Source organism: Talpa europaea, assembly GCF_964194135.1.
Source record: "Talpa europaea genome assembly, chromosome: 14".
NCBI classification, from domain to species: Eukaryota; Metazoa; Chordata; class Mammalia; order Eulipotyphla; family Talpidae; genus Talpa; species Talpa europaea.
The window spans coordinates 19347064-19372970 of NC_140082.1; the positions used below are offsets into that span (position 1 = coordinate 19347064).

Consider the following 25907-nt stretch of genomic DNA (forward strand, 5'->3'; position numbering starts at 1 on the left):
ATTGACACCTTACTGACTACCACAAGAGCTGACATTTACGTTTATTTAATGAATTCTTCACCTTTCTATGGAATTCTGTGATTTGTTCAGGTTATTCTGTTGTTTCTATGACTTTTAGTTTGGCCCTAATTTCTAGTTATCTTATACTTGGCTTTATTAATTAGCTCTTAGACATGTCCCTCCACCTATCACTTGTCCTTTTTCCTAGCCATCCTGTTCTGTTTGTTACTTCTTGATCACCAGTATTCCCCAAACAACATTTCATCATGACATAGCAGGACTTAAACATTCTCTGGTTTCTGGAGTGTATGGAATCTAGTCTAAAGACCTTAAGTAAAGACCTCTTCAGTTAATCCTTGTACTTGTACTTCTCTACAAAATGAATCCTACAGCGCACTTGGGTATGTACCTCACCAGCTCTGAATGTACTCAATTCTGTCTTCCTACCATTTGTCTTTTAGGAATCCCTTTCCACCCTGGTCAGCACACACAGGTTTTCAGAGTCAAGCCCAAGTTTCATTTTCATTGCCCAAGTTTTCTGTACTTTGATTCAGATTTTTTTTTCTACCCTGACTACCTATGACATTCATTGTAGATGTATTAGTATTCTTTTGATTGCTAATCCCATGTGACCTGGGCTTTACGTGTCATTTTGCCCCAAATCATGAGTACCCTCTACTCATATTAGTTAACGCTAATATTTTTGTCAGTATCTGTATAATGCTGCCTATGAACATTAACTTCTGTGTAATTGAATTAATGTGTAAATTTCATGTTATAAGACAATTTCCATAATACAGTTTCTTTCTTCTTTTAAAGAGTCTTAGGTCATCTGTCAGTGAAGGAATTCGGGCAGTAGATGAACGAATGTGTAAACAAGAGGACATTAGGGAAAAAAAGGTAAAGTCAAGTGTCTTAGAGTCAAAACATGGACTCACTGTGGCATGTTGGGGTTGAGGTACTTTCACGCATGGGCCTAACTTACTGCTCTTGGGGTCTTCATCGCTACCAAATGTGAGGTCTCTTTTCCATCGCCAGGCATCAGTAGCTCAGCAGGGCCAGTGAGGGGCACAGTCCGAGTTAGAGCCCAGGCCCTTTTTTATTTCCTAACTCTTTTGCATGTGTGTCTTCATGCGTTACAGTGTCATGTTAGCTACTTGTAAAAAGAAGAATTTAAGAGGTATTGAGTGGTCAAATATTTAAAATTCCTTATTTTGTTCCAGAAGAGGAAATAGTAATAGCAGACATCAGTGACGTACTTTACAGTTTAACAGGTATATAATCTCTTAGCACACCTATAAAGAGATATTTGTATTTTAGAGATTAGGCAATAAGTCGGGTTTTCTAAAGTAAACTCTTACAATTCTGCTGTAGGTTTATTCCTTTAAAAAAGTAGCGTGCTGCTTGAATTCTGCCATGTTTATTCCTTCTTTTCTCCTCTCCTTAATGCATCTATTGCCTTTACTTATTAGTAATCCTATGTTTTAATTTCATTTTCCAATTTTAGAGTTACAATGATATAATGGCAGAATAGGAATTAGAATTCAGAACTTCCAACTCTAGGTTGGTGCTCTGTCCATTGCTTCGTAAATTTACTTATATATTTTTTAAATCTCAAGGGCAAGAAGCCTATTTTAGAGAACTTCTGTTTAATTATTCTTTAGATCTCTTCTAATTTTTTGTCCAAAGGTTTCTATAATGTAGTGCATGTCTACTAGAAAGCATTGTAGGCTTCATGAGAGCAGAACATTTTTGCCTTTTTGTTCACTCATGTCCTCCAGCTCATAACAGGTGCTCAGTAACTGATGAATGACTTTGTATCCTTTTGTTCTTTTAAGGATTAAAGGTTTTGTTCTTTAATCTCTTTAATAATATTTGTAGTCTGAAAGTATCTTTAATGAATTGACCTTTGGCATATAGGTGTAGTGAGAGGGTAAATACTCTCAGAAATTAAAATTGAAACATGCAAAGAGAGTCATAAGGAAATAAATGTAGTGCAAATAGAGAGATTCATTTAAATGGAGGGAAAGAAAGAATGGGAGTGGAGAATATGAGAAAGGAAAAAAAAGTCTAGTGTTTTTTTTTTATTATAGACTTTCAGTAGTATATTGAAATTTGCTTTATCTATCTAGTAAACTAGAATTTAGATTTGCTTTCTTGGAAATTCAGTGTTATGTAGAAATATTCAAAATATAAAATGTTCTAAATAGTCTAAGTTGGCTTTTGGCCTTGTATTTTCCTGCATTTAGGATGGGCAAATAAGATAATTAAGATTAAACCACATGATATTTTTTTTTTTGCTTAATTTTCATTTTTATAGATGTGTGTATTAAGGCTTATACAAGTTATTCGATCAGTTGAGAAAATTGAAAAAATCTTAAATTCTCAGAATTCTAAAGAAACATCTCCACTAGAAGCAAGCAGGTAAGAATTTTGTTTTACTAAATATCATGTAAATTAATATTTCATGCCCGGACTTAAAATTTTTTTTGAGTTAAAACTCATTTCTGAAAAGAATAAAGACCAAGTCTTTTGAATTAGTTCAAGAAAAATGCGGTGCATTGGAATGATGAGGTTTATGTATGTTGTTAGAAAATCTTTGTAATTATAGGTCATGGTTCTAAAACATCATCTTTAGGGGTCTCAGAGGCAGTTTGCTTTCAATGGAAGTTTTTTCTTTGGGATTGCCTTACATATGGACTGGCAAGATTTTTTTAGACATGCTGATTGTGATAGCACTGATGTATCTTGAGATTCAAATGCACTTAACATGTGATCATTAACAGTACTCTAGGACACATTTAGTTGGAATTTATAAACAAGGAAAAAAACTTATTAATAAAAAAAAAGATAACCATTTCCTTTGTGACACTGTGACTGCCCTATTACCTTCCTTGTCTGAATTTTAAATCACCCAAGTAGATGGATGAGTGACTGAGAAAGTGAGTTGATTAGGTGATATAAGCATCATAATCATGGTCCAGCAGAAAGAGCACAAGTTTGGATTACCTGTACCATCTAGGTAGCCTGGGTCTTGGTACATCACCTTTCTATCTTGTCTGACAGTCACTGAGGCACGGTCGGCAAGGACCTGGCACTTAGTAGGCCCTCATATCTGTCTAATGGGGGCTACCATGAGCTTCTCTTAGTCATATTCATAGCCATAACATGTTTTCATATATAGTTATTGGATAATCCGTTGCAAAACCAATTGTATCCAAATTGAATATGCCTGTAGTTCAAAGTGTTGGTCATATTTTAAAGGCACATTGGATTTCTTAATTTTAGGAATCAAAATTTTAGATTTGGAAGGGACCATTGAGGCAATATGCTCTGTGTCTCTAATTATATGGATTAAGAAATGAGACATCCAAAAAAAAAATAATTCCTCTGTCCTAGGTCTTTATTTCCTTTCAAAATCAAGATGTTTTAGAAATGGTCAGTTCCTTTCATCTTTGTTCCTTCTGCCTGCTGCACTTGTGTTTTTGCCTTTTTCGTTCTCCTTCATTCATGCTGACTAGTGATTTGGAGCCTGTGTGTCTGTCACTGCTGTGCCTCTCTGTTGCACTCAGCAGCACTGACAGTCCCTTCCATCCATGGCACCTGTTTCCCAGTTTTCTTTCCATCTTTGCCTTTTCCTACTCTGATCCTCTGATCAAAATACCTCAGTGATTTTATTTCTATGATACTATTCCTTTGCAACATTCCATTTTTGATGTAGTAGACATTATGCTCTTTCTTGCTCAGAGTCACCTTTCATCACCTTTTCTTCAATTTGAATCAACAACTTTGAGTTGTCTTGAAGGGAAAACCAGCGAAGTGTAACTGAATAGTGTGTATTTCAGGCTTGTTAGGCCAAGAAATGTTTAGATGACTTATAAATAATAAGTCCACAGCAGGTTTTCAGAAAAGAGACTTTAGCCTTTTGGGTAGCTCATACTGGGCAATTACTCTCCCTCTAAGCTAGTTTGGATGCTCCAGATACAGGACTGATTAGACCATTGATTATCTCAATATGGTGCTTCATAGTTCCTCACCGTGTGGACTGCTTTGCTCACTGACCTGTCATCAGATACAGAATGCCGTAGAAAAGCCTGGCAGATGTTTCAAGGACTTTATATTTTTTCTTATTTTGTCATTTAATTTACTTTTGAGTGGTATTGATGTTTTATATTGTGTTTTTTTTGGGGGGGCGGCAGAAGAGTACATTTATTATACTTTGTGGTAGGTATACAATGTATGTCCTCTCACTGGGACTCAGGACATAGAGATTTTCTTTCAGCTTTTTGGTAAATGTAAATTTAAAGTAAACTAGCCCTGTTTAAAAAGTAAGCTATTTTGACGTATTTCATTTATTGCTGCTAGAGGACCAGTGTTACTTTATTGAGGAGACAAAAGTATCAATAATTTCAGAAATATTGGAGGTGTTTTCAAAGAAGGGAGAAGGAGACATGTAAAGAAGCAGCAGAGAATGGGGTGTCATAAGTGGATACGGCATGGGTGACAAAAAGGTGTAAGGTAAAAAATGGTGATGAATGGGAAGACATAGGCGAGGCGGTAGAAGTATGGAAACAGTCACACCCACACCAACCTAAGTCCAGCTCCTGCTTTTCTTCTGGGCCCTGTTGCCTGAGGCCAGGCAGTGTCATGGCTTAGACTTAAGGACTGCTTGCCCACTGCACTTAGAACATGCTGTGGTAAGGCTCAGAGTGAAAATTGCTGGCATGAAAGGTGCTTCAGCTTTGACCTTGCAACTAGGGGGCCATGGAACAACATTCTCTGAAGAAAGTTAACCTGTGGGTATTTAAAGCATCGCCATTGCTGATTGTGTGATGTGTTTTCTTGGAAATTAAAAAAACCTTAGGAATTAAATATCTGTAATTTTCTCTACTAGCCCACTTTTGACTGGCCAAATTTTGGAGAGAATTGCCACAGAATTTAACCAGTTACAGTTTCATGCTGTCCAAAGCAAAGGCATGCCTCTTTTGGACAAAATCAGACCAGTAAGTGTTATTTTAAACTTTTGCAGTTTGGTATTTAGGAATTTGCTAAATAATTTTGATTTAACTTAATGATGCCCCTGATAAATGTTGATGTACAGGATTTTGAAGCTAGCTTTGAGTATTTTCTTTCAGTTTTTGTTTTTGGGTCCTCTGCTTCATAAGTTTCACACATTATAGTATATAAAGACATAAGCATATACTCTGAATTATAAGAGTAACTGATTTCTGAATTTCTTATAACTTATACAATATATACTATAATAAATTCATCGAAAAACCTCATGATGTTTGTCAAATTTAATCTGTAACTTAAAAGGAAAATAACTTTTGCCCCTTTCATTCTGTACTTTTGTCTAAAACTTATAAAGAAATTGTGGGAAGAAGAGAGATTCAGTGTTATTCTCCAGGAAAAGTTAAGGTTTAATTTTACATGTATTATCTTTTGTGGTATTAAGAGATTGGTTATGTACATGCTTGAATTTTTAAAATTGTCCCAACTGAAACTTTATTGATCTATTTGTTTGCAGCGTATAGCTGGCATTACAGCTATGTTACAGCAGTCTCTGGAGGGTCTCCTCTTAGAAGGTCTTCAGACTTCTAATGTCGATATTATACGGCACTGCTTGAGGACTTACGCCACAATTGACAAGACGCGGGATGCGGAGGCATTAGTTGGTCAAGTACTTGTGAAACCATATGTAGATGAGGTGTGTGCACTTCCAAACCTCATTTTACAAATGTTCAGAGAGCATCTACTCTGTCTTTGACACCTAAATGGGAGTAAGGGATAAAAGGAAATACAAGAGCTTTCTTTAAAGATTCTCATACTTACTACATTATCAGTTGTAAGAAAGGATTGGTTAGTCTCTGTTGGTTACAACCAACCTCCCAGGAATTGGGCATGCTCAAAAGTATTTGCTAGTAATGCTGTTAACCAGGGATTATCTTAATTTAGTGGGGATGAGGGCCTTGCCTACAAAAAAGTATGCCAAAATGCTTTTGATTTTGGTTGGATGGCTTGTAAATTACAAAGTCGTTAAAACAGTTTTTGCACTACTGATCTAGTGGGTAGACTGAAATAAGTGAGGAGATGGCAACACTGTGTCATGCACAGTGTTGGAGGTGGAGGAGTCCGCTAGGCCTAGGTGGTGGGGAGAGGGACTATTCAAAGACAAAGGACTTTATGGGCAAATTAGCAGAGAAATACCCTAATTCCAGAACTTGGCTCTTCATTGTCCTGCACCTATTAGTATACAGTTAAAATATAGGAGGTAATTACATTTGCCTTTGAGCAGCCAGAACATAGTTGTATCCGATGAAGTTGCCAATATCAAACAATTTCCCACACACACAAAAATGGGAATTTCATACAATTCAAGCCAGTCGAAATCACAGAGCCCAACCTCAGTGTTTGCACACTTTGTTCCAGTCATGTGCCAGTGTGAGTTCCTCTCTGTGCAGTAATATAAAGCTTGTTACTCACCATGACTTCTGGATGAAAGTTTAGAAGTTCAGTTTTACTAGCAACAACAAATGTTGGCGAGGGTGTGGAGAAAAAGGAACTCTTCTGCACTGTTGGTGGGAGTGCAAACTGGTCCAACCACTGTGGAGAGCTGTGTGGAGATTTCTGGACCTACTAAACATGGAGCTTCCATATGATCCAGCAATTCCACTCCTAAGTATTTACCCAAAGGACAAAAAAAAAAAAAAAAAATAAGTTCAGTTTTGAAAGGTGAAAATTGAATCGCAATGAAAAAATTAAAGGTAAGGATTATTTCAATAATCCTATTGGCTTCATTTGGATTACTAAAAAATAAATGATCTATCAATTCCCTCTGTCCTGTTGCAGTTCATAGCTATCTCTATGGGGGTACAAAAGACATTATTTACACTGTCAAAATGTGAAAATAATTACTAATTTATTCTTTTTTTAAAGATTTATTTATTTATGCATACAAGAGCTGGGGTACAGGCCAGAGATGCGGGGGGTGAGAGGATTCACCAGAGACAGAGTGGGGAACAGAGCAGGCAGACTGACTGAAATATACTGCTGAAGGGAGCAGTAGGTGAGAAAGGGTCTGCTTTGCCATGTGGGTTTCTCTCTGGCTGGCCGGGGATCGAACTTGTGCTGCAGAGGCTGCGGATTGCTTCATAGTGAGGTGCTTAACCCCTTGCGCCACCAGGGAGGCCCCTTTATGCATTTATTTTTCATTGAAATGAATCTAATATAGAAATATTTGAATTTTCAGTGGCATATTAAATAAACCTGGCCACGTTATTACTTTATTGAAATTAATATGCTTATTTTGTCATTTTTACCTCTTGACTCTGAACCTTATCACAAAAAGTAAAATGTATTTTCTTTCATCCTTCTTTGTCTCAAACCTTTTTCTCATCTGAATGATGGTAGGAAAAAAAACTCCTTGCTGCCTTGATCTTTCAAGTTCAGAAGGGAAGCAGATAAATGTGCCTGGTTTTAGCTTCAGGCTAGTGTCTCACCCAGCCTGTTTCCCCCAAGGTCATGACTCTGCACCCTAATCCTAGGAACTCGTTTTGAGTATGATTTTTTTTTTTAACCTTCCTGTTTTTAATATGTTAATTGGGTAGGAGGGTGGGCATGAGGAAGTATTTTTTTAAGGTTTTCTTTATTTTCTTTGTAGTATGTGGTTCATACTTATAGATGCTTTTGTAAAAATTTATGTTCCTTTTAAATAGGTGATTATAGAGCAGTTTGTTGAGTCTCATCCAAATGGCCTTCAGATCATGTATGAAAAACTCCTGGAGTTTGTTCCTCACCATTGCCGCCTTCTTCGGGAAGTCACGGGAGGAGCCATCTCAAGGTAGTTTAAAGTGCTCTGCTTAGAACTCACCTCAGTGGGTGGTTGTACCTATTCTGAGTGCACTGCGGAGTACTGCCTGGTGTAAACAGGCTACTTACGTACTTTCCTATTCAATTGTTACAACAATGTTATGAGGTGAAATTTGTAGCTTCTCACAGGAAGCTGTAGTAGGTGAAGCTAAGGTAGAAGGCTCTCTCTCTCCAATTCAAAGCCAATGCTTTTTTTCTTCTTTACAAGGTTGAACTCAAAGTTGATTTCCTTGCACTATTCTAATCCTGTAATCTATCTATAAATACCAGTTCATTTTAATTCATGCTTTGTACTAATTGTGATTAAAGTCATCTTCAGCTTTCCCTCCTTCATTTAATTCTATAACTTCCCAATTTTGTATCATAAATAACTATTAACTTTCACCACTGCTATTGTCAGTCCAGCCCTTGTCATCTCTCATCCAGAATAACAAGCCCCTGCCCACCTCCCTGGATTGCCTGCTGCCACTCTCTCCCTCTAGTTCAGCCTTCTCTCTGCCCAGAATTCTGAGACTCCGCCTTCTTCATAAATCTAATGGCTTCTCACTGCTTATGTTGGAAAGTCCAGACATCTTGAAGCTCCTTCTGAAGCCCTTTATTCTCTGGCCTTGGTGGTTCTCCACTGTAGATTTCTCAACTGTGAAACTTTCCCCCACATACCACTTAGTCTCTGGCTACAGAGGAGCACTTGCCTTCCCCTGGCACTTTTGTGCTTCTCTGTTTTCCTTGTTGTTTGCTGCTTCTCCATTCCCTTTGCCTTTCTGATGACCTGTCCACTCCACATGAAGTTCCAGCTCAGATACCACTTCTTTCAAGAGACCACTTTTTACCCTAGTGTTCAGCATCCACCTTGTGGGGGTGCCATTAGATGTTTCCACTTCTGTTGAGGACTGATTTCCACTTAGCAATGTGCCCACCACCTGTATAGCCCATGCCTTCCTTCCTTTCTGCACAGTGTCATGAAGAGAGCAACTGCCCAGTATTTGCAAAGTGACTTACTTAGTCCATTTTCAGCATTAGAAAGATAGATAAGGTCTCTTTCCTCATATATAAGTAATATATTTGGTCTTGAATTTGTTCATTTGCCATTTGAATTATCCTGTTTCCACTGCATGGTTTCAGATGAAGCCTGGTTTTGGCACTTTTATTTAATAATGGTTACTTAATTGGATTTGGATTTGTAAAAAGAATTTAGTAGAATCATGATGTAAAATTAAAGAAGTTGTAATTATAAAACAACAAGTCATTTGTTATGACAAAACTGATCTTGATCCTAAAAGGTCAAGTTCCAAAGCTGTCTGGAAGTTCCAAAGTTTTCTTGCACAGTTTTCAGGGTGGCAGGTTTCATGTAGAAGCCCCAAGAATTATACCTTAGCTGGTCCTCTTCATGTTTCAAGCCCCATGGTGATGCTGCCCCTGACCTTCCTTCACTCAATTCCTGCCTTCAGGTTCTCAAATGCTCGCCACCTCCCTTGTCCATTCTTCTCTTTTGTCTTGTACTGCCCGCAGTGCCCAGACTTCATAACTAGCCATGTTCATGGCAACACTAGCCATGTTCAGGATTTGTCTTCTAAAGAATGTGGGTTTGCTTTTCTATTTAATTTTGTTTCAACAACTATTCTTGCAGATTTAATTTTTCTTTTTGGTGCTTTAATTAGGTATTTACTTTAGGATTTTGTTATTTTATATTGCTTATATTATCTGTGGTTTTAAAATCCTGAATTTGTTCCCCGAATACCACAATAGAGCTAGTTCTTACAATGATTACAAGTATATAATATGTATATAATCTATGGAGCTGGGGATGTAGGAAGTGGGCTCTTCTTTATCCTCCCTCCCCCTTGTAGTCCCACTAGTTACTTCTTATCAGTGTTGAACTGATAGTGAAACAGGGGCATAAAGGGGCAAGATGGGATACCAGGATAGGCTGCAATGACTACCCACCTGCCCAGGCTCTAAGACATGAGAGCTGCCAAAAACCAAAACAAAGGGCTATAGCAATGCAATAGCTATACAGTAGGGGGCCTGTAGGCTGTAGCCAAACAAAGGACAGTGCCCGATAAGATGACAGGTCACTATCTGTGGGTTCTCACCTGTGTGCACAATTGCAAGAGTCCTCAGGCTTAGGAAACAACAACTGTGGGATTTATTTTACAAATGGGGTTTCAAAAAGAGCTTCCTGTGGCCATAAATAGCTGGCTGTCTCACCCAGATAGTGCCCACCAGAAGTATAAGCAGAGCACCAGTCACTTGTCACCAGGAGTGCCAGACAACACTGGCCAGTAGTGCTGGTCACTGCTGGTCCCCCTGCGGCAGCGTCAGAGACACCAAATGGTAACAGCTTTTTGAGATACCAGGCCTGGAGCCTTTGGTGCCCCTTTCAGGGAATTGCAGAGACAGGACTGGAGGCCCAGTCTCTGACAGAGGTCTTTGGCTTCTCTTCCCTCCTCAGAGGTCGGCTGCTGGATGATGCTTCTTTCAGCTTCCTCTAACCCTGGCTTATGTCCTCTTTCAGGGTGTTTCACCCACAGGTCTAATTGGACCATTTTTTTATCTTGTGGCTGATTGGACCATTTAGCACCAATCAGTTCATTGTTCGCACCTGATTGGCTCACTCCATGATCCAGGAAGTCAAAGGGAGATTACTGGGCCCTGAGGAGCAATGCCACAACTAACCTGTGGTGGAGCAGCAGGGCAGGGCGGGAGAGCACCACTGCTGCCGCTTCTGCCACCGAGGCGCCTGCGTTCCTGTAACAGTAGTTCTCTCTGGACAGTAAAGTATAAAGTTCTTGATGACCTATATTGATATTTTTTGCTAAACAAGAAAAGTAAGAAAATTGTTTGCTGTTTATTTTGCATACCTGACAGAATGATGTCCCAATTTGATATGCCAACTTATCTATAAAACTCCCAGTTTTGCTGAAATAAAGCCATATATTGAATTGTTGACTATTCTTGAGGAAAGTTACCATAAAATATGGCATGTTACTCAATATATGGCATTAATGTGGGTGGCGCAGTGAGATGGTGTTTGCCTAGAAGATATTTCCATGTTTAAGTTCAAGATAGAGAAACTACCTCATTTATTTGTTTACTTGTATAAAACAACACTTATTAAATGTATTACACTGTCCTAAAAATTATCTAAATGCTATACTGTACTAATATATTTAGCGTCTATACTACATGGTAAATGTAAAGAATTACCCTAATTGCTGTACAAATATTAATCCTTATAATGATCTTATGAGGCAGATGTTATTACCACTCCCATTTTAAAGATAGAGAAACCAAAACACAGAGAACTTATATGACCTTCAATTTGAACTCAGGTTCTCTGGCCCTTTGTTGAATGCTTTTGAGTCGATGCTGCCTCTCTTCTGAGTTATGAAATAGAAGAATGCTAAAAATGTAAAATCAGACACACACACACACACACAAACATTATCAGGTTTTATTTATTTGTTTGTTTATTCATAAAACAACTGGGGTACAGGCCAGAAGTGTGGGGGGATGAGAGGATTCACCAGAGACAGAGCAGGGAACAGAACAGGCAGACTGACTGAAATACACTGCTGAGGGGAGCAGCGGGCGAGGCAGGAGAGGTCTGCTGCACCATGTGGGTAGCTCCCTGGCCCGGGATCGAACTCGTGCTGCAGTGGCTGCAAATAGCTTCATAGGTTGCGTCTTAACCCCTTACACCACCAGGGAGGCCGCTATCAGGTTTTTTTTGTAATAAGTTTTGTGATCAAGATTTTATATGAAAAGTTATAGAACTTTAGAACTGAAGATAATCTTAGAGACAGCTTTATCACATAATATTTGGTAAATTGGAATAATTTAAAATGCTTTTTAGGGTTTGCTTGTGTTAAAGTTGAATGCAAAGATTCCCTTCCTTATGGATTTAGGCTGCTTTTTTTTGTTTTTAACACAGTGTAAATACGGTAGTCTATTTTATGTGGGAGAAAATTTTACCAAGGCAATTTGCTATAGTAGGTTTGCTTTATCCTTGACACTAGCTTCTCCATTATGTCATAGATATAGGAGAGAGCACAAAAGATATAGGTCAGGTTCAAGATGAGACTTAGATCAATAAGTGAAATAGAAATCTGGATCTGGAAACAAACTAATTGACAAATACAGTTTTTTAGAGAAAACTGAACAAGTTTTAGGCTCAGGAACTTTTACTAAAAGTACCACAGTGGATTTTGGTCTTCGTAAAATAGATTATAGTGTATTTAACTGAAATTTTGTTCTTATCTTACAGTGAAAAAGGCAACATTGTTCCTGGATATGATTTTTTGGTGAATTCTGTGTGGCCAGAAATAGTACGAGGATTAGAAGAAAAATTGCCCTCACTTTTTAATCCTGGAAATCCAGATGCATTTCACCAGGTACCTTTTCCTCCATTGTTTTGATTCTTGAAGCAGTTAACCTGAGGGTATAAAATAGTCATGTTGTCTTCTGCACAGTCTTTTTGTAAAGACTGGTTTTTTAAAAATAAATATCTGAGTTGCTGAGTGAACATTTACCTTGAAATACACACATAATTTTATCCAATTTTTAGCTTCTGGTACCTTGTTGAAATAATATTTTAATTTAAAATGTAAAGTATAATTCAGTCAAGATGTAATTGCAACTAAATACATGTGTTATTTTCTAATTTTATTTATTCTAAGTTATTTTATAACTATTATAAAAAGATACTATATTTTCTAACTTTCGGGGAAGAAACCTCTCTCTTTGAGGTTATTATCTATGAAAAATTAAATTTGTTCTGCTGAATAATTTTGAAGTAAAACAAAAAGTATTGGTTATATTTTAAAATGTGGTCTGTAAGTGTCCTATGTAATTTAAAAGACAAGGAGACCTTATGTTTGTTAGGGGGAAAGGATGTCCTGAGCTAATTCCATACAGGCTTTGTGGATGCCACCTCCACTCCCTCAAGACACTGGGAACTACAAATCCCATGATCCCCAAAGGGAAGTTGCGAGGACATAAGGGCGGAGTTAAGCAGCCATTTTCTCTGTTTGTAAATAAAACTGGCCATGTTAGTGGGGTCTCACTCTCTTGGCTCATGCTCTTGGCCAGGCAGGTTTGGTCTCAGCAGGTTATTTGGGATTCCAGGTCGGTGGAACGGGTAGGACGCATTTAGGAATTTATGTCCCTTTTTTTCCCCTAAGTTGTATATTTCCTCATTTCCCTTTCCCTTGTAAATAAACCATTGTTAACCTTTAGTGTGTGCCTGCAGCGTAAGTCCCTTTTAAGCGCGCAGGTGAGGACTCATAGTCAGGCAACCCGTTTTATATTGGGGTTGCCCTATAACATGTTTACTTTTTAAGAAAACAAAGTCATGTTATTTAAAAGATATTGTGGTTGATAAGTCAAATGTGAATCCACAATTTGATGATAGATTTTGAAACCAATACTTAAATGATCATGTGATAGTTTCTATAAGGTATCTATTAATTTCTTTCAAGAAATGCTTTCTGCTTTAAGCTGGACAATACTTGGGATTCATAATCATTGCTCAAAACCATTTGAAAACAGTTTAAAACCTGTAGTTTTCTCCTGCCCTAAAATTCCTGTCTAAGCACAGACATGAGCATAATCAAATGAATAGTTTGGTGACCCAGAATTGAACCCCTCATAAACAAGTATCTGGAAAAGCCAGCAGTGTTTGTCCTTGAGCCCCGCATTTCACGACAAGAGGGCTGTGGACATGCATCTCCCAATAGCTGTGCTTTTGCTCTCCCAGTTGGCCAGGGTTCTGTTTGCTCTGTTCCTGGCTTTGTCTTTTGGGCCAGTTCTTTCTGAGCCTAAACAGAAGAGGAAATGTGGTCTACAAAATAAGGGATGATAATAAATAGTAGTGCCTGGTAAGATAGTCTTGGGAGTTAAATCACATTTTTTCTATGTTTCAAAGAAAAAATGACTTTTCTGATAACCCAGTAATACAGTGTCAAACACATTGTTAAATAATATTAGCTGCTGTTCTTTTTTTTTTTTTAATTTTTTTTAAAAGATTTATTTATTTATTTATTTATTTATACAAGCACTGGGTACAGTCAGAAGCGTGGGACGGTGAGAGAATTCACCAGAGCCAGAGTGGGAGCAGAACAGGCAGATTGACGAAATACACTGCTGAGGGGAGCAGCGGGCTGCAGGAGAGGTCTGCGCGCCATGTGGGACCCTCACCCGGCGTCCGGCGCTTCGAGGCTGCGGGCAGCTTTGCAACCCAGTGCTCAACCGCTGCGCCACTGGGGAGGCCTGTATTAGCTGCTGTTCTTAATGGTGGTGTTAGAGTCCCTGTCAGATTTCCTGCTGTCTCATCAAATAACTCATGTGGTTTGATTCTTTCCTTTTCCTCTTTAAAATATTCTCCTTCTTTTGGAGAGGCAATGAAAATTTTGCTACAGTCTTAATCTGTCAACTTCAGTTGATGGGCTCAGGGTACCCTGGAATGTGAGAGCCGCCATCTGAAGAGCTCTGGACTGGTTTACCTGAGTTTCCTGCTGGGCTTAGCTTTAAGACCTTGAGCATGTACAGAAACACTTTGGGCATTACTTGATCTTTAAGTGGGAAGCTGGGAAGGAAGATCCCATAAGTTCCCTTCAGCTCTAGAAACTAGTATTTCTCAATATTAACCTCCTTCATCTTGATGTTAGTTTTCAGTATATGTTCCTAATTCTGGTTAGTTTGCTTTCAATGAAAATTCCATCTATTTGCTCTTATTTTAGAAATATACAATAAGTATGGATTTTGTAAGAACATTTGAACGGCAGTGTGGATCTCAGGCCAGTGTAAAAAGGTTAAGAGCACATCCTGCCTATCACAGCTTCAATAATAAGTGGAACTTGCCTGTTTATTTCCAAATAAGGTCAGTAATTTATTCACTTGCAGCCTTACAGAATTTGAATATCAGTCATAAATGTCACTGCCATTAGCCCCTTCTTTGTGATCATGTTAAAGTCTTTGGGAAACCAGATTTAATGTAGGAATGTACAAGAAGTGTCATGATTGCCAAAGATACGGTTTGTACAACAAAAAGATAATGTTTTATTATTTGGCAGTTAGCTCAGAACTCTAGACAGAATGAGCTGGACTCCATACCCAGATTAATTCAACTATTTGTTATTTCCTCACTCATCATGAAACAAAATTATATAGTGCTCTTTCTTTCCATTTGCCCAATCTTCTCACCTGCCTCAAACAATGGATGTGTCCCACATCTGTTGATTTTGCTCATGTGTAACATGTTTTTCCTTACAGGGTGGGGCTTCTCTAATTGCACTCTTTCTAGAATGCCAAATGCTGCAAACAGATACAGAATACAACTTTCCCATTTCTTAGTTTGGGGTCACTTACCTGTGACAGTGCTGTCACAGTGGATTGGGCAGACCACTGTCTTATGGCCTTGAAGGAATGACATGATTACAGCCAGGTGGACTTGTGAAAACAACATTTTGTTTTTGACAGTTGATCCCCTTTACCTGTTTCACACGCATTTCCTCCAGCCCCTTCCATAATCTGTTTCTTTAACTGAGAATTTGGAAAAAAATGACTTCTTAATGGAGACTTAAATGGACACTCTGTTTAGTTAGAAAAATTTGTAGTTAATTGTGATTCTGATTAGCTGCAAACAGCAGAGAAAACCTGCCCAAGAGTGGCTTAATCAAGATAAGTTGATTCCTTGCTCAGTAACAAAAAATATGGGAGAACAAGTATTCTGAGGCAGGTTGGGTATCTCTAAGATTGGACTTACCAGCAAGCCAGTGGAAGAAGTTGCTGTTACTGAGGAAGAAAAGACAGTGGATATGGAAAGTCATCTAACAGTTGTCACACTAATTTGTGCTCTTGTTTTTATCTCAGATTTAGAGAAATAGCGGGATCCTTAGAAGCAGCACTTACAGATGTACTGGAAGACGCTCCAGGTAACTTTCTTAAAGTGATAGGATGCCACTTAATAAGTTGATTAAGCTCACTGAGGCACTTGAGGCATTATCCTGAGGGTTCGTTCACCTTTTCCTCTAGTATAGTAAGTTAGACCTTAAAACTTAATTCAACTTTTTTTAACAGGCAAAAAGTAGTCAGACTTTTTTTTTTTTTTTGGCTTATATAACTTCTTGCTTTATAGAGATAATTAAAAGGATGCTTAAATGATACAGGCAGTTGACCTCATTTTCATAACGTGTTAAGGGTGTGCGTACATAATCAGCCCATTTTATAGCAAACTGACTACATTCTGCATTTCTCTCAGGCTGGGGTCCAGGATCAGGTTGGCCCTTCCTTCCCTGGGGCGCCTTATGACTGGGGCTCATATCCTAGGCCTCCAAGGCCCTGGGTTCCTGTCCTGTGACACTGGGAAGTGACGGTCATCAGTAGTCAGGCTTCCAGCTATGTTTGCTTTCCTTACAGCCTCATTAATTAATACAGATCATGTGGTGCTTTTGAGTGGCTAAGGTAATGCATGGCTGTTGGTATAGCCATGTGGTCTGCAGCGAATGTAAATTCCTGTTCCCTTCTGTGCAACTAAGTCAGACTGAACTAATTTAGCCTTGAAGTTAGTTTTCATCTGTCTTTGCCAAAATTGTCATATGTAATTGACTTCCTGTATATACATGGTATATTCAGGTAGTGGTGTAGAAGAGTAGGCCAACAAAACAGGACTAATTCCTGTTTAAATGTAAAATTTAAACCCTTTCAGTTGACTGCCACTCCAGTTCGTGTGTGTTGACTTAGAATAAAGTACCAACAAATAAATTATTCCTGCATGTTGCATATATTTATTTTTTATCGAAAACCTGGGAGATGGAATCATCGAATTAGAAATGCATTGCTGTGAAAGATGTAGTGACACAGATAGTGGCCACGTGGTCCTCTTGTTCCCTCCCCTAGCAGTTTTGCTGACTGTAAAGTGTTTTTTAGAATACCACTTTCTTCATTCTTTCTTGAATTATACAATGAAAATGCTAGATTTTAGCTCTTAATTGAATGAGATCCCTTAAATGTATGTTTTGTTTTTTTTTTTGCTAGCTGGAAGTTCCTACTGCCTTTTGGCTTCTCATAGAACATGGAGCAGCCTCCAGAGGTGTTGGTCAGATGAGATGTTCTTGCCACTGCTGGTTCATCGTCTCTGGAGACTCACACTGCAGATTTTGGCTCGGTACTCTGTGTTTGTCAATGAGGTGAGGGCTGGACGTGTAGCTCATCTGCAGTCAAAGACACAGAGAAATGAGACATCACACCAATGCACTAATATTTTTAAAGGCCATCTTGTCATGAGAGAGTGATTGGGGGGAGACTATAGGAACTTCTCAAGTGTGTAGCCATCTCGGTTTCTGAGTTTCCTTTTTACTCTTGCTGTAAGTGTTGCCTTTAGGGTTTATGTTACCTCATATTCCTTCTTTGTCTTGTCAGAAAGCACAGACTTATAATGTGCTCATTTTTCCTTCGCAAAACAGAATCTTTGAGATGTCTCCAAATCAAAACAAAGATGTTCATTTTCATGAAAATCATTAGAAATAAAAATATGGGGCCTCCCCTGGTGGCGAAGTGGTTGAGCGCTGGGCTGCGAAGCTGCCTGCAGCCTCTGCAGCACTGGTTTGATCCCCGGCCGCCTGCAAGGGTCCCACATGGTGCGACAGACCTCTCCTGCTGCGCCCGCTGCTCCCCTCAGCAGTGTTTTTTGTCACTCTGCCTGCTCTGTTCCCTGCTCTGGCTCTGGTAAATTCTTTCACCCTCCCTCACTTCTGACTGTACCCAGTGATTGTATAAATAAATAAATAAATAAATAAATAAATAAATAAATAAATAAATAAGTAGAATGTCTTTAAAAAAATAAAAATATACATATTTTAATAGGTTTATTTGAAAGGTTAAGAAATATGTTCATTGAGATTTAAAGATAGTAAAAATAACCTTTCCTTCACTTCAGGCTATCTTTTCCCTTTCTAAGAAGTTGAGTATACTAAAAGTCAAAGTAACTATGTTGATTTATTAGAAATTACGCATAAAGCCACAGAAGCATCAGTCCACCAGCCTCTGCCTGTCCCTGACCCAGCGTGTCAGTCTCAGATAGGCCCTGCCTCTGTGAACATCTCAAGTGACAGACGTGCACCCGGTTAGCTCAATGAGTATGAAAAGACAGATGGGTGTAAGTTATGCGGAAAGATACACGAGGAAGATACCATTTTTCACTGAAAAGAATACAATCTTTGGTAACTGGAATAGGAGGGGAATGTCTTCTTGCAGTGTTTTAATGGAAAGAGTACAGGCGAAATCCAGATGAAATCAAACCTTGGCTTTGCCACTCACTTTTTAGTCTCGTGACCTTAGGGAAATTAGCTCTATGACCATTAGATTCTTCAGCTATAAAATAGGGAAAGAGTGTTTATGTATATGGTTGTCACAAGGAGTAACAGATTTGTTGGCCAACAAACTGTTGACTAAAGTACCTGGCAAGCTAGGTGCAAGTTCTTTCTCTCCTTCCTTTTTGCCATCTCTCTTGTCAGAAGGGTGTTAGCAGCTGGGTCCATCAAGCCAGGTCTGAAGACTGCTGTGTGATTCCTGGACCCAGTGGGGTTGGTACAATTCTTCAGTTAGGCCTGCACCTGCTAAGTTTGCTTTCTTACTATCCAGAAATTACTCCTCTAATGTCTTCATGAAATCATTTTGCCTTGAATGTTCATTATTCCACTTTCCTTGATGCCAGCATAATACTTTTTGGTTTTTCCCTTGTAACGATATGTTATACAAAGAGCATTTTTGTTGTTTGTACTATTTGAAGCACAGTAAGGTCTGGTTTTTAATTTTTTAACCCTTATTTATTATCATAAAAAAATTATTAACTAGATTCAGTAAATTATTTACCTAATATAGTAGATTAATTTTAAACAACTGTGGTGTTCCAGAAATCATTTTTCCCTCTGATTTATTTTACTCTTTGTATCACCAGAAATTAGATCCAATTCACAAAAGGTAAATGTCTAAGGGGTTGTAGTTTGTCCTTATTTCTAGAGCGTCATGGTGTTTCCATTTTGGTAAATTTACTGAGTGCTTATAGATACCGTTTTTGTGGTGAGTTGACCCACATACATAGATGTTGATGTATCTTCTCATGGAAAAGTATTAATGATTGAAATCCTTTTTCAGCTTTTACTCAGGCCCATTGTGAATGAAAATGCCAAGGATATTAAAAAGTCTTTGGTAACTGGTAGCAAAGATCCTTCTGTTGTCCAAGGAAATAGCGAAGACCAAGGAAATGGCCCTTCGGAACCGAAGCCTGTAGTTTCCATTTCCAGCACTCAGCTTGTGCATGTCGTCGCAGATCTGGACAAGCTGCAGGAGCAGGTAAGCCTGTGTCCTAGAAGAATTCCAAATCCAATTCCAAGTTTTCACAAAGTTGTACGGGAAAAGACGTGACATCATTCAATCCCATGGGGCCTTAGGATTGCATTACCCAGGGTAATGCAAGAGAGAACATCTTGTTCATCCCCCTTTCAGGTGTTTCTCCAACTTTCTCTGACTGACATGCTCTCTTCCTCTCTGTTTACCCTGCTAGCCTAGTACTGTGTTAGCCTGGCGCCTCCGCTTTCTTTCCAGGGGTGATGTTACAAGATCAGAGCAAGCCATGCTCCACTTATTTCACTAAACTCTGTGCAGGCATAACTTTTAGTGTATTGGATCTTAATTATTTCTGAGTCACCTACCCAAATATTGCTTGGTAACCTTTAATCTTCAGCAGTACTTTTGACAGTGCTGAACTGTTCAAACTTCTTCCTGCTTTCTCTGTATAGGTCCCATGGTTTTACTTTTACCTTTAAGAGAACTTTGCAGAAATGAATTTGTGTTTGAACACTTGCTGCCTTCTGCAGGTCTTGCAACTGTGCTGCTTCCCTGTTGTTGGGGTTCTGGAGAGAGATAGTTAATTAAAAATTTAGCTTTCTTATGAAAATTACTGAAAGTCCCTAGTTTCGGACTTTAATAGTGTCCTAGAGTCTGTAGGTATAAATAGAATTGCTTCTTCCTTTGATTTATAAGCAGTAACTGAATATATAAAGTATATATTTATTTCAGCTTCCAGAACTCTTGGAAACAATCAAGCCAAAACTTGAAATGATTGGCTTTACGAATTTTTCTTCCATCTCAGGTAAAAATGAATCTTTAGACTCAGCAAATCTTTGAATAAAAAATAATTTAAAATAAGATTTTAGAGACCATAAGCTATATTTACAATACCATTTTCTTCTCAAGTTGTAAATCCTCTTGGTTGTTTCTCTGTCCTGTTCTGTGATTGTAACTTCCCTAAATGAAATATTTTGTACAATTCTAAAAATTTGATTTGATTTACTGTAGTACATTCTCTAAATACTGTGGTAGTATTTAAAATTAAATTTAAATCTGGGCCTGAATAGAGCAATTAAACACAATCTTTATGCCTGAACAGCAGCCCTGGAGGACTCCCAGAGGTCTCTGTCAGCCTGCGTCCCTCCCTTGAGTAAAAGGATCATTCAAGACTTGAGTGAATCTTGCTTCAGTTACCTGAAAGGTGCTCTGGAGGTGCCCCGGCTTTACCGAAGAACCAATAAGGTCAGTGCCATTCCTGGAAAATAATTTTAAAGTGGGAAAATAGATATTAGGAAAGCCAAAGAGGGAAGTAGATCAAGAGACAGACATAGGTCTGGGAAGCAGCAACCTGGGGAACTGGGCTATTGGTGGCCAGCTCAGCTCTGAATCCAGTTGGGCTCTCGGCATCATCCTCCCCTGCTTACTCTTTAGCTCCCTTCTGATACTTGAGTATTTCTCTGTAGACAACGTTAGTGTTACGTCTGTGGTGGGATGGAATTTGCACACATCTCAAAACTGGTACTTAGTAGTATCCTTTTGAACTGAAGCGTTGAATAATGTATTGTTTATTTTTTATGCGCCTTTAACCCCTTATTCTAGGAGGTGCCAACTGCCGCTTCTTCTTATGTGGACAGCGCTCTGAAGCCCTTTTACCAGCTCCAGAGTGGGCACAAGGATAAACTCAAACAAGCAATAATTCAACAGTGGTTAGAAGGTGCTCTCTCTGAGAGTACTCACAAGTAAGTAATTTAAAAGTAAACTCTTAGAAAATCTGTGAGTCAGAGATCACTGAGGCCCTCACAGGTTACTTGTAGATAAGGTAGTAAGGTAAAAATTGCTCTGTTGTGCAAGTCAGGGACTTGGCACTCTTCTCATCTGCATTGTTTGAGCCATGCCCGCTTGGATCTCCCCATCTGAAGCTCTTTGGGTCACCTGCCTCGGCCTGACTGGGGCCAAGCTTGCCAGTGTTCACATAGTCCCTGGCATCTCCCAGCTCATATACCTTTCAAGGGTCCAGACACATTCCATGCTCCCCTGGGCACACCCGCCTTTCCTGTCCTTAGTGCCCCTTCATACTGACATCATTCTACGAGTCCAAGCAGTTTATTCATTTAAGATGCTTTCTTTCCTCAGCTGTCACTCCAAAATGGCTAAAATCATGCCAGATAATTAAAGAACTTACATTGTAATCAAGGAAGAAAAAACATACATTTTGAAGTAATTGCAACTGATTAAGGATCAGTGTTTAAAATCTATGAAGTAGGAGGAGGTCTCAGAATCACCTGGTTGATTGCCTCTTATTTCTAATTCAAGCTACTTTTCCCCAAATGCCAGCAGTGAGTTACATTAGAAACTGTATTATTCAGTTTATTATTGAGTTTTGTTAAATTTAATTTACAGCAATACTAAAACAATTTCATTGTTGAATTTAATTTAATTATTAATTTTGCAAGAGTATTGTATTTATTTCAATTACTTAAAAGTTTAAGAGGTACTTGTAAGTTTAGAACATAACCATGATTGTTTTTATTGTTTTTGTGGGAAAATGTGTTCCAAATGCCAAGAAACCAGCTTGTAAACATAGTTTTGAAATACAACTCAATTACAATTTGGAAGTTGTATTGGGAATATTATGAAGGCAATTTTACTTAAAAATTTGAAATTCTTTTCCTCTTTCAAAAAATGGGTTGTGAATAAACTTGTTGCTTGCATTTGGGGAATGAGCTACAGTTGTCCCCCCTTTTATGGAGAAAAGATAGTTTGACCTGTGGTTTTCTCTTACTGTTCAGTAGTAAAGCTTTAAACAAAATTGTGTATATTTCTTAAGTTCTGAGTAAACGCAGCACTAGGGAGTCAAGGTCCTTTTTTCTTTCAGTCTTAAGAAACATTAACTATCATAGCTAATGCTTGTTGGAAATGAATTATGTTCTAAAAATTTCTTTTTTCGCCCACAAAGCCAGCTAGCTTAGTTGGTGTTAGACACAAACATGTCTGTCTCTCACCAACAAGCGTGTCTTGTGTTCAAGGTACTATGAAACCGTGTCAGACGTTCTGAACTCTGTGAGGAAGATGGAAGAGAGCCTGAAAAGGCTGAAACAAGCCAGGAAAACCACGCCCACCAACCCAGTGTGTTCCAGTGGCGGCGGCATGAGTGACGATGACAAAATCAGGCTACAGTTGGCCTTAGATGTGGAGTACTTGGGATTGCAGGTAACCCACGAGCCACGTCAGGTCCAGTGAGCCAGAACCCAAAATCTAAGGGCCCAACTGTCTCCTGGGGGTTCAGATGGGCCCAGAGATGCTGCTGAAGGGCTAGCGAGTCCGATACCCATCTGCTCGGAAAAAGGCTCAGAGTCCCTGAATACTTGCAGGTGAAGGATTTGCACCTAGGAGTTAGGGGAAGGATAGAACAGCAGACGACTGAAAATTGACTTTTTGAAGTCCAGGGGTTGATTTTTGGCGCAGTTGGCCTCTGTTCAGTTCACCAGTGTTCACATTCATGAAACTGCAGAAGCTGGAGCTCACAGGCATAGCTGGCCTTCTGCTGGGCCACCACCTAGAAAGTTCCTGGTAGATAATTGGGGCCAATCAGGGTCTTTTGGAATATTTATTAGTTTGACTTGGAGTAACTATGAAAGTATCAGCCTCTTGATCCCTCAGTGTGGGCCTTAAGAAATTGAGTGCATCTTCTTTGCTTCTGGATCTTTTAGGCTTTCTATAAAATTCAGGTTTTAGAGTGAAAGTGCATGGATAAATATTGATGTGTATATCATCATGTAGGAGGCAGGTATGGATTACGCGTAAGGCTTTTCATTCTGAGTCCCTGGGGTGACTACCTTGAGTGCTGTAGAACTTTGTGATATTCAGTAACTGACTTTCTTTCTAGCAGTAGATAAATCTTAAGACCTTTTTGCTAGAGGAAAAAAAATGAAATCAGAAAATTTCCAACAGAAGATGCCTGATTTTCTAATTCACTGAGTTTTCTCTTACATATCCGTGAAATCTAAATCTCTCTGCTTTGAGGTGAATTTAGAGATACAGCTTAACAAAAGGCTATTGCCATGTTCATTACTTCACAAAAGAAACCTAAGGTCTTTTCACAAACAAGAAAGTTCATTAAAGACACATGAAGAATAAATAAGCAAAAGGAGAAAGGGACAAGTGGGAGGGAAGGTGGGGGGAAGGAAAAGACTCCTCCCCCGATACATCACGCCCTTAGATTCTGAATACTTGGTACAGAGCTTTCCAGATTTTCTGGCGTGTATGTTTTTTTGTATTTGTTGTTAATGCTGCAGGAACAGGGTGTACTGTGTTTCAGTTGCCCGAATCATCTACAATAGTTGCTTTGCTAAAATGTTTTCAATGCATCAGCTCCTAAGAAAGGGTTATTGATGTGTTAAATTAAGAGCTCAGGTCAATGCTTTTTGGAAAAGTCTTCACTTAAAAAATAGTTCACTTTTTTAGTGTTGTGAATTTTCCAGTCTACAGGAGAGATTCTTATCCTAGTAAGAACCTAATTTGATGAGCTTCCATAAATTTAACACATTGGCTTCTTAGAATGTTAAGTATTTGACCCCCAAAAGGTGAAGTTTTGTAAGGGTCTATTTTTCACATTCAGCTTAAATTACAGCAGCTTCATTCATTCTCATGGCCTCTGCAGATACAAAAGATGGGCCTGCAGACAAAGGACATAAGGAGTTTCCCAGCCCTTGCAGAGCTGGTTGTGGCTGCCAAGGACCAGGCGACAGCGGAGCAGCCTTGAGCATCTGGAAGAGCCCATGGAGAGGAAAGTTGGGCTGGGAGCCTGCAGGGAAGAAAGCGGCTCTGTTCTTACAGCCTCTGAGCGAAGAAGTGCTTCCACTGAGTCCCCAGCAACACGCCAATGCACCTTGTCTCAGCATCTTTGGGTCTTCTTTCACCCAAAAAAAAGAAACACAAAAGCCTTTTTCCGTTGTATGGAAGAGTGTTTTTAAGACATTTGAAACTTTCTACTACAGTTTACAGAGCAGATTATTTTATTTTTATTGTAAATCTTAGTGAGGAAGAGCTGATTTCTAAAATATGATTACAGTAAATATATATGTATGAATATAAGGTGGTCTCCCTGCTGCAGTGCAGTGACCACGTGGTATGGAAACGCCCTTCTCAGAGGTGAAAGTGACTGTGCACTTACGGACCTGGTGAAGAGGCTAGAAGTGGCAGCTCTCCGTCCTCTCACTTGGTGTTTAAGAATAGTGCTTCTGATCATGCTCGTCATCCAGACCTCTGTCAGGAGCTAGAACCAGTAGGGAAGCTTTATTTCCTCAATAAAGAAATGTCTGCCCAAAGTGTGTCCGCCTGTGATGGAGAAATGCAGCATGAGTCAGGTCCTTCTCGCCAGGCCCTGCCGACCTGGTTCCTGACAGGCAGTGCCCCTCTGTCGTGCCTCTCGCCTTGTCCTGTCCATCCTAGCCCCTCCTTCAGATATTTGGGAGGTGTGTCTCATGGGACGGTAGCAAGGGCACCCTTTTCCTAGCTAATCCTGGAAGGAGGGGAGAGTCGGGGATGTTGGCAGAAGCGATACCAGCTTGGAGGTAGTCGGGGACGTCACCTGGCGCGCTGCGCTTAGGCAGCTGTCTTTTCAGCTGGGTGGTGGTTTGAAGAGTGTGTTTATTCCTCTAACTTTGCATTTATTTGCATTTCTTTTTTTAATATTAATTTTTTTTTACATCATTGTTCATTTTTAAACAATGTTTGCTTCCCCCCACCCCGTCAGGTGTAGTCCCCATAGAGTTTCCTTCACCAATGCACCCGTGCACATCACCTCAGTCCCCTGGGCTCCTTCCTCCCTCCCTCTGCTCCCTCTCCCTCCTCCGCCCCTGCAGGATGTCTCTGGTTTATAATTATCCATTTTTTGTACTGTTATTATTTTTTTACACTGATGTCTTATTTGGTTCCTCTATATTCCTGCTATAAGTGAAACCATCTGTTATTTTTCTATTTCCTTCTGGTTTATTTCACTGAGCATAATTCCTTCTAGTTCCATCCATGTTTCTGCGATTTGCATTTCAACTTCTTTTTTCAAAGATTACATCTAAGGAGAAAAAGGAATAAATGAAGGAAGACAGCAGATGTGGGAGTTGGCAGGAATGACTTTTTTTTTTAGCTCTGTGATGAGCAAAGCTAGAGAAATAGAGGGAACAGAGAAAGAACTCCAGTAAAACTGCAGGGCAACAGCATGTGGAGCCCAGGAGCTTCTGTGCACCCCTCACGCTGGAGGGACGGATCTCCGAAGTGCATTCTGACCCTGTAGGGAGCCTGTGATCTCACCTTGGAAAGCTTTGTCCCTAGACAGAGGAGTGACCTAACTCAGCAGCTGAGCGGTAAGAATTTGGGTAACTGAGACAGCAGAGGGATTTGTTGTACAGGTTGACCACACTCAGTGGTGGGAGCCGGCTTGCTAGTCTACGCATGGCTGTAGCTTCTGTGGGTGGCGCTGGGCAGTCAGAAGGAAAGATGCTGTTAAGGGGGAGCGAGCACAGGCCAACTGGAACCTGCATCTGTCTCTTGCTGCCTCCAGGTCTCCCAAGTTCAGGGATGGAGTGCCCTGCAGAAGAACGTGTGCCTTCTTGAAGGTGCACACACCTGGCCCAGGACGTGCAAGGGAGTTGAAGGAAGAGCTCCAACGCCCCTTGCCAACAGAGATG

General features: G+C 39.5%; 1 protein-coding gene across 2 annotated transcripts in view; it reads left to right on the top strand.

Moving 5' to 3' along the window:
- Window positions 1–23983, top strand: part of COG2 (component of oligomeric golgi complex 2) — a gene marked incomplete at both ends in the record, with an annotated part of 33687 nt that extends 9704 nt beyond the window's left edge. The window contains 15 exons of one of the 2 annotated variants that reach the window (XM_084253025.1): window positions 820–900; window positions 2321–2424; window positions 4895–5003; window positions 5531–5710; window positions 7719–7843; window positions 12140–12266; window positions 14613–14752; window positions 15745–15806; window positions 16909–17060; window positions 19027–19224; window positions 19951–20023; window positions 20321–20463; window positions 20821–20960; window positions 22248–22431; window positions 23882–23983. In XM_084253025.1, the coding sequence (XP_084109151.1) occupies window positions 820–900; window positions 2321–2424; window positions 4895–5003; window positions 5531–5710; window positions 7719–7843; window positions 12140–12266; window positions 14613–14752; window positions 15745–15806; window positions 16909–17060; window positions 19027–19224; window positions 19951–20023; window positions 20321–20463; window positions 20821–20960; window positions 22248–22431; window positions 23882–23983 (1920 nt within the window). The remainder of the gene's footprint in view (window positions 1–819; window positions 901–2320; window positions 2425–4894; window positions 5004–5530; window positions 5711–7718; window positions 7844–12139; window positions 12267–14612; window positions 14753–15744; window positions 15807–16908; window positions 17061–19026; window positions 19225–19950; window positions 20024–20320; window positions 20464–20820; window positions 20961–22247; window positions 22432–23881) is intronic. The other variant, XM_084253024.1, reaches the window with a different exon arrangement.
- Between the last annotated feature and the right edge of the window lie 1924 nt (window positions 23984–25907).